The sequence below is a fragment of the Diceros bicornis genome, chromosome 38, assembly GCF_020826845.1.
Source record: "Diceros bicornis minor isolate mBicDic1 chromosome 38, mDicBic1.mat.cur, whole genome shotgun sequence".
Classification (NCBI taxonomy): Eukaryota; Metazoa; Chordata; class Mammalia; order Perissodactyla; family Rhinocerotidae; genus Diceros; species Diceros bicornis.
The window spans coordinates 7,929,333-7,938,122 of record NC_080777.1 but is presented as its reverse complement, the minus strand read 5'-3'; the positions used below and the strand labels follow the sequence as shown (position 1 = coordinate 7,938,122).

Sequence of the window (8,790 nt, the reverse complement as noted above, 5' to 3'; positions counted from 1 at the left end):
CACACACGGCGCGAGGCGGCCGGGGGAGGGCGCGGGCGGCGCGCGGGGGCGGGGCGAGCGCGCGCCGGCGAACGGGCGCGCGGGGGGAGGGGCGGGGGCGGGGCGCGGGCGCCGGGGCGGGGGCGGGGCCGAGCCTTCCCTCCATTGTGTGTGATTGGCTGGCGCGCGGCGCGGGGGCGGGGCGGCGTGTGTTGGGGGCTAGCCTCGGTGTCAGCCATCTTTCAATTGTGTTCGCAGCCGCCGCCGCGCCGCCGTCGCTCTCTAACGCCAGCGCCGCCTCCAGCTCGCCGAGCTCCAGCCGAAGGAGAAGGGGGGTAAGTTTCCCCGGCCGCCCGCGTCCCCGGAACCGAGCCCCGCTTGCCGTCCGCCCCGGGCCGGGCCCGGCGGGGCGGCGAGGGTCCCTGCCGCCGCTCGGGCTCGGCCCGCAAACTTTTTGGCCCAGAAACGGAGGTGAGGAGCGAGTTTGCCTCTCGGCGGGCGGCGCGGCTCCCCCGTCTCTCGCCGCCTCAGCCCCACGGCCGCCGCCGCGGCGCCGAGCCTGCGCTCCCTCCTCCCCGCGCCCCGGCGCCTTTCTTCGCTGAAATCCCGCCCGCCGCCCCTTCCCGGGACCCCAGACCCCCACCACGACCCGCGCGGGCCCCCCCCGAGCGCCCCCGCGCCCGGGCCCCCGGTTTTCGGGCGGGAGAGGGCTGGAAATCGCCGCCGCTTCCCACCCCGGGGTAACTCGCTTCTTGCTGCCTCCCCACAGTTGTAGCTCAGCTTCACCATCTTGTCTCTCCGCTCTGGTCACCGACCATATTTTCTCCCCCGTGTCTCTCTTCCCCATTTCAGAAAAGGAGGAAAAATTGTTTCAAGGGGGACCTGTTTTTTTTCTCCTTTTTTGGGAGAAGCGGAAACTTGATGCATTTGAAATGCAAAAAAAAAAAAAAAAAAACTTTTGCATTTCGGAGGGCGGCACGTGGCAGGGGATCGGGGGATTTTTTTTCCGAGCGTTTTGGGTGTTTTTGTCTCTCTGGAAGGGAATCGGATACGTGGGGCGATTGTTTCCATTTTGTTCTGGTCTGGGCGCCGACTCGCCTGCGCGGGGCGCGGGGCGGGCGGCCGGGGACCCGGTGCCCGGGGGCCGGAGGAGGCGAAACCAAAAGTTGATGTGCTGCTCGGGGTGGACCGGTCCCGGGCGTTAATTACAGCCTGGGTGCGGGGCACTTTTTTTTTTTTTATTTCACTGCGAAGCCCGGGAGGACTGGAGGCGAGGACGGCGCTTTGTAGACTGCTGGCTGGTGGTAGCTGCTGTTCCTCTCTCGTTTCTCGAGACGCCTTTTGGTCAACACAACTGCAAAAGATGCAAAACCAAGATTTTGTTTGTTTTGAGATATTTACAGCCGTCTATCAACTGCCAGGCGCAAAGTGGGGGGGCAGCGACGGGGGGGGGAGCTTGGGGGGGCTAAAACCTTTTTGCAGTAATTTGACTCGACCTTTCTGTGGTTTCTGGCTTCGTTCTTTTGACTCGTTTGTGGATCGAAGGTTTACAGACATTTCTAATTTCTACTTTAATTAAAGATGCGGAAGCAGAAGCCGTTGGGGGTCTTTTTGTTTTGCCGTTTGTCGCTCGGGTTTGGCGTTTTGAGAGACGATTTGTGTGAATGCTGATGATTTTCTAGTACTACAGTTTGTTTCCAGAAGTCGTATTCGGGTGGCAGACAAGCTGCACCCTTTCAAATTATATAACATCAGGGGCGTTATGTTTTTTATGCTGTTCATAATTTGCATATGGGGGGTGGTACTGGCAGGAAAACTTGTATGTTTGGTGGTTGCATATGGTGATTTATTTATTTATTTTTTTTATGCTGGTAGGTAAGTAAAGAGGTGTCTATACCATGGCTCGTACAAAGCAGACTGCCCGCAAATCGACCGGTGGTAAAGCACCGAGGAAGCAACTGGCTACAAAAGCCGCTCGCAAGAGTGCGCCCTCTACTGGAGGGGTGAAGAAACCTCATCGTTACAGGTATTAAAAAAAAAAAAGGAAAAAAATGGGACAAAGCCTGTCTCCCGAAGCAGTATCCATGTAATCTAACAAAAAGATGTATAATAAGCAGACTTTTTGCTTTAGGGAAACTGATGTTTTTCCCCTTTTGAATATTGACTAATACTGGAGAATATATATAAAATTTACTGTTAGGTTTTATTGGAAACTTGTTTAATTGTGAAGCCATAAACTTACCCGAAGACCTCTTCCATCACTAAGAACGTTAATGGGATAGGTTAACATTTTTATTTAGCTGTTAAGTTAGTAATATATTTTAAATAGTAAGTGGAGTTTTTTTAATACATTTTTGAGGACACTCTTGCTTTTGGTAAAATAATTTAATCAAGATGTGTTGTTTTGTTCTAGTGAAGTTCCCATTCCTCATTTACTTGAACTGGTTTGTTTGCTTCTGGTAGCACATTTGGTTTTGAACTACCCTGAGCGGTGTTGTTAAGGGCGTCTGCCATTAGAGGGCAGAAGTTGTCCGTACTTTAGGAAGCCTCTGCAAATGGTTTTACAGTTAATCTAAAGCTCAGCTCATACAGTGGAAGAAGTAAGTCAGAACGGAGGTAAATTTCTTGTTGACAGTTTAAAAAAAAAATCTCTTCCGTGTGGGGGATACGCTATACAATCAAATTTAATTCATTAATACAAATTTAATCGTTCATAAAGGATGGGCAGTAAAAGTAAAGGGATTCTGGGAAATTGAACTTAAATAACGTGTCTTTTTAAAGGAAGATCGTTGGATTGTGTTGGTCTTTTAGAAGAATTGAGGGTACAGATGGGAAGGAGGAGAGTGGTGCCAAATTAAGAGTCTGAACAATTTTGACTTCTTTATTAGTGGCCTGGCCTGATACCTTCCCAAGTTGTAATTGTAACAGAAGTTATATATATATCTATAACTTTATTTATTTTTATATATATATATAAATGTTGAAAATGAAGAAAATAAATGAGACTTTGATTAACTCCCTGCCAGGAATCTACTTTAATATTATGCTTTTTGCTTTAAAGGTATTGTGATGTTACTCTATAGACGTGAATGTTCAGCTCATAAATTGATAAGGGAAATTTGATACGGAAGCTGAAGAATAGTTGGGTGGTTTATTTTTTGAAAAATGACTGCATTTCTTTCAAGCCGACCGCTTATCCTTTTATGTATTTGGTAACCATTTCTTTCGTGTTGACTTTTTTGAAGGCCTGGTACTGTGGCACTCCGCGAAATTAGACGTTACCAGAAGTCCACTGAGCTTCTGATCCGCAAACTTCCCTTCCAGCGTCTGGTGCGAGAAATTGCTCAGGACTTCAAAACAGATCTGCGCTTCCAGAGCGCAGCTATTGGTGCTTTGCAGGTAAGATGGTGAGTGGGAAAGGCTCTCCGAGTTGGTGGTCCTGCTGTGTACCAAGAACAATTTTAAATATTTGCATGTGCATATATAATTTAATCATCACAAGCCTGTGAGTAAGGGATGTCTGTTTCATTGTTGAGGTGTTACGGTTAAGTTGCTCAAGGTTATACACACAGAAAATGTAATTCGAACCCATTGGGGTCACAGAATCCTAATTGGAACCCATTTGAAAGCCTAGTGTGCATTCCATTATACTGTTTTAAGGTTTTAAACATTGCACTAAAAACAATGTTTAAAGGAAAAAGAACCCTCTGGTTTGGCTTATGGGTACTGCAGGACATTAAGAAGACATGGGGCTAGAGGTCTGTGTTGGTAATATTTCAAACAGTGGCTGGTATGAAAGGAATGTTATAATAATTGTCCTCCTGGACCCCAAGAGGCAGAGGCAAGTGGAGAGAGCGTAATACGGAGGATGGGAGTAGGCAGCGTTAAAGAATTGTGCACTGAGGCAAAAGAAGCCGTGAGTGGTAGTCAGGATTGGATGGATGATGGAGGGAAAAGGTGTGCCTAAAGATGATCCTGGCATGTGAAGGGACAGGGATTTGGAGACATGTAGTCTGCTAAAGGGGGATTATGGATTTCCACATAAATGGGAGACATTGAATTTAATTTTAGCTCCAGGATGTCAGAACTTTGAGAAATACTGTTTTAGAAGTGGGTGTATATTTGAAATATTTGTGGTTTATGCCAAGATAAGAATTTGAAATGTCCACAAGTAAGACATTTGATTAGGTGTGTGAGTATAATTAACATTAATCACTTAAGTAACCCATTTTATATTGTGTATTTGGCACTTTAGATCATTATATCTTACAGTATGGTAAGACTGCCACCTCCATCAGAGCATGGGGTTAGAGGTGATTAAAAATGCAAATTGCTAGGCACCACCACAGACCTGAATCAGAATCCCTTTTCTAGGAGGGTCCAGAAACTACATACATTCTATTGGAGGATTTTTAAGGCTGCTGTTGCTGTGCCAAGCTTTTGCTTTATGTGTAAGGAAGATTTGATAGGTGGATTCTACACTGACGTGTAATTGGTCGAGCTGTTTCTATGGTTAGTCTAACTTCATTTGATTGGTGAATTCCAGGAGTAGGCATCCATTAAATTGGCAATGAATTGAAATTACTGAAATTTCAAACTACTAAAATCTTCCCGTGCTGTTACTTAAAACTTTATTTTCTGTTTTAATTGCTGATTATTTTTGGATCTCATTTCATTTATTATTACAATTGGAAATCACATTCTCTCCCCTATGTTTTAAATACAGAAATATTACTAAGATTCTCAAGCATTGATACAAAGCTGCTAATTGTTTTCTAGTTGCAGTTAGCAGAACTGTGCTTGAAGAACACATTACACTTGCAAGTCTGACATTTTTTAGCTTAAGTGTCAGTGATAGAGCCTTGTAAATTGAGATTACTAAACAATGTGTGTAACAGACTATTGTCTCTTTTAATTCATTTGTAAACTTCCATTGTTGCTCTTATTGAGGTGTGTGTTCTGTATTTGTCAGTAAGTGTGGTTGTATTGGTTTTGAACAAAATGTTCACCTCTGCTGCCTCTAGTACTCTAGCATTGAAGACCTCTTATCGGAAGGAGTAATCTTTGTTACAAGTTTTTTTTGTTTTATGTTTCCTTTTTTTATTCATACACTTCAGTTCTCTTAAAGATATAGAGATGGAGAGTTTGCTAATGGAAATAGGGTAATAGAAGAGAGCAGTTGAAGTAGAATTCCAAAAGTCACTTTATTTTTGGCTTTAGAATTACACAGCGTAGAACTTTTCGAGTACAGCTAAATGAGGAGGGGAGGTTGTCAGGTGAGGGCGGTAGAGAAGTTAGTCTAGGTTTGCCGTAGATATCGAGAATTGACTAACTTAAAATTTAGCGTTTGCCTTGAATGTCTGAGACTTTGAGCTAAGGTATCCTTGTGTTAACAATGGACATTGGTGTTTTAAAATGGTAGAAGAGTCAGACACTGAATGTACTCAGAATGTTGTAAATTAACATTGCCTTCTACTTGTAAGATTTTTTTCTTTTGCCATTATCTCAAAATTAATTATATTCATTGGGCTATAAATTAACACAGCAGTCTTTAATTCTCATTATAGCCTTAACGCTTAGGAGACTTTGGGACATTGGTAATAGAGTTGGAAATATATGGGTCATGGTCAAAGCCCCTAAGAGTATTGAATCTTCTCCCAGAGGTGACCAGACCAACCCTGTAAAACCAATCGCCAGGTCCTAAGGCAGCAGTGGGAGCCCCGGCTGCCACATGCCACGTAACGGTCGTGCATCACGTAACCACATAAATGCTGCGTATACCGGCCGTGGTCCCGTAAGATTGGTACCATGTAGCCTAGGTGTGTAGTAAGCTATACCATCTAAGTTTGTGTAAATACGTTCTGTGAGTGACAAAATTGCCTAATGGTGCATTTCTCAGAAAGTACCTCTGTCATTAAGTGATGCATGACTGTACCAGGGGAGCCTGTAGATCATACCGCTCTTAAATGGTCTCAGAATCACAGGGCCTGTTGGCTTGTCCATATAGCCACTCATAGGGCTGCATTTTGCAAAAGCATTCTAGGTTTACGTAATCCTGAGAAAATTAAACTAGTTTCCTTTCTGAGGAACTTCAGTCCTAGTGTCTGATGTGCATTGTGAACCCCTAAGAGTAGGCTACGGTATGCCATGTATGTATTCCAAACTTTACCCATTTCTAGACTATCCCAAGAATGATTCCCTGAATATTAAGGACTTTTGCTTTTAATACATTCTTTGGGGTAGGTAAGATATGAGGGACTAATTGCATAGAAAAGCTGCAGATTTAAATTAGGGTTAGATATAAAAACAAACCAGCAAATGTTTATTGAACATCTACTTGAGGGCAAGGCATTGTGAGTATAAAATGAGATCTCTGTTAAGGAATTGAGCATTAAAAGATGGCTGGTTTACAAGGCCAATGTGAGAGTGCCAGGGAATTAGGAGTTCAAGGTTCCCTGCACCTGGGAATCAAAGACAAGAGGAGTACTTGCTTTCTCCTTCATGGAATAGTCTGGAGCTAGGCCTTAAAGGGAAGGTGAGCACGACTCAGCCCTTGATAACAAATGCTGCAGAAAGACATGTAGGGAGAGTAAAATTTGAATGAAACAAATTTTTATAGAAGAGAGAAAAGGTATAAAAGTGAAGCAAATGATTTTTTCATAAGATGAAATGATGTAAACCATTTGAGTTAATTGTGGCTGTTAATGCTTTTCAAAGCAGGCTTTCGGTGGTTTTATTACAAAATCAAAATGTTTGTAAAAAGCAAATCTGGCTATTCCCATCTATATATCTTCTGTATGTTATAGTAGTATGGGGCTTGAATATTTTGTGTTTCTTTTTTAGTTTTATCATTACCTAAAGATTCCGAAAGGGAAATAATTTTTTTATTAAGACAGAAATAGCAACTATAAAAATCTATGTCTTTTCTAAATATATCTTTAATAGAGGAATAACTTCCTTATAGAGAAGGAGAAAAGGTCAGATAAGCTGTCTTATTTAATGCTTCTGATCCACTAAAACAGTCAGGTTAGTGACTGGACTAGTAAAACAAAACAGTAGTTTTCTTCATTTCAAAATGAGGAAGCAGATGTGGATTCTTCAACTTTTTCAACAACTGTAAGATGTACTAACGATTTGAGTTAATTATAAATAGAAGCTCCCCTTTTTCCTCTTTACATGCCAAGTGTCAATGAATAAGTCATACAGCTAGCAGTTTTTGAGTAATAGTGGAGATAAGATGCCTTCAAAGAATCTTAGAGTGTAGTGGGAACAACCAGAGGGATCAATATTAATACTAGAGGGTAACAAATGCTGGTGCAGATTGGGGTACACAGAGGAAGGTACACTTAGTGGATGTGGGGGCATATTTCCTAGGCAAAATAAGTCAAAGTATGTAAATAAGACTGATCTGGTGTGTTCTGGGACCTGTGGGACTCATTGTGATAACACTGAAGTGTAGAAGGAAAGGTAGATGAGGACCGTATGATGGAAACCAGTTTCAACTATATTGCGTTATTTGGCAAGGCAAAGGTTCCAACAGATATGTAGGATTGGGAGTAGGATTCAGAATAAGGAGAACGTGGGGGCTCGGACGGTAGGGATACTTTGGATTGGATACTTGGTTCCATTTATCTTGTAAGGATGGGAATGTTTAAATTGAATTTCTTGCTTTACTCAAGACATATTTCAGTTAATTAAAAATCATGTAATAACATTAGAAAAATTGAACTTTCTTAGTAAAGGGTTTTAAAATGTAAGCAGTTGGTAAAATAGCGTCTTCTGAAGGAGGTTTTTAAAGGGTTTGAAAACCTCATTGTTTTAACTGATGTAGATGTATCTTAACTGCTGGTCATAATACCATTAATATTTTTTTTCTTTATTCCTGTTGTAGGAAGCAAGTGAGGCCTATCTGGTTGGCCTTTTTGAAGACACCAACCTGTGTGCTATCCATGCCAAACGTGTAACAATTATGCCAAAAGACATCCAGCTAGCACGCCGCATACGTGGAGAACGTGCTTAAGAATCCACTATGATGGGAAACATTTCATTCTTTAAAAAAAAAAAAAAAAAAAAATTTCTCTTCTTCCTGTTATTGGTAGTTCTGAATGTTAGATATTTTTTTTCCATGGGGTCAAAAGGTACCTAAGTATATGATTGCAAGTGGAAAAATAGGGGACAGAAATCAGGTATTGGCTGTTTTTCCATTTTCATTTGTGTGTGAATTTTTAATATAAATGCGGGGACATAAAGCATTAATGCAAGTCAAAATGTTTCAGCGAACGAGTTTCAGCAGTTCAACTTTATAACAATTATAAATAAACCTGTTAAATTTTTCTGGACAATGCCAGCATTTGGATTTTTTTAAAACAAGTAAATTTCTTATTGACGGCAACTAAATGGTGTTTGTAGCATTTTTATCATACAGTAGATTCCATCCATTCACTATACTTTTCTAACTGAGTTGTCCTACATGCAAGTACATGTTTTTAATGTTGTCTGTCTTCTGTGCTGTTCCTGTAAGTTTGCTATTAAAATACATTAAACTATATCTGCTTTTGGTCTTTATTATCAACTTACCCATACAGTTAATTCACTCGTAATTTCCATATTCTATTCAGTATCAAGTGTTTTGTCACCTTATATCTGAAGCATAAGACTGTTGAAAGATGGGGAAAGTATAAGCTTGATGTGGGAAGGAAAACAAGCTACTGGCTTTCCTCCTAATTTTTTTTAAATTTGCAGATAGTAAATATATTTGCCAAAAACAGATCTTAACTCTTTGGATATGTTGTATTCTAAACCAGTAATTCC

The 8,790-nt window shown here is 41.8% G+C and overlaps 1 protein-coding gene across 1 annotated transcript; it reads left to right on the top strand.

Moving 5' to 3' along the window:
- The first annotated feature begins 212 nt into the window (after window positions 1-212).
- LOC131399403 (histone H3.3A) lies at window positions 213-8,527 on the top strand. The gene is made up of 4 exons (XM_058533607.1): window positions 213-314; window positions 1,855-2,005; window positions 3,225-3,378; window positions 7,871-8,527. The coding sequence occupies exons 2-4, from the start codon at window positions 1,878-1,880 to the stop codon at window positions 7,997-7,999; spliced, it is 411 nt and encodes a 136-aa protein (XP_058389590.1). The 5' UTR covers window positions 213-314; window positions 1,855-1,877; the 3' UTR covers window positions 8,000-8,527.
- The last annotated feature ends 263 nt before the right edge of the window (window positions 8,528-8,790 follow it).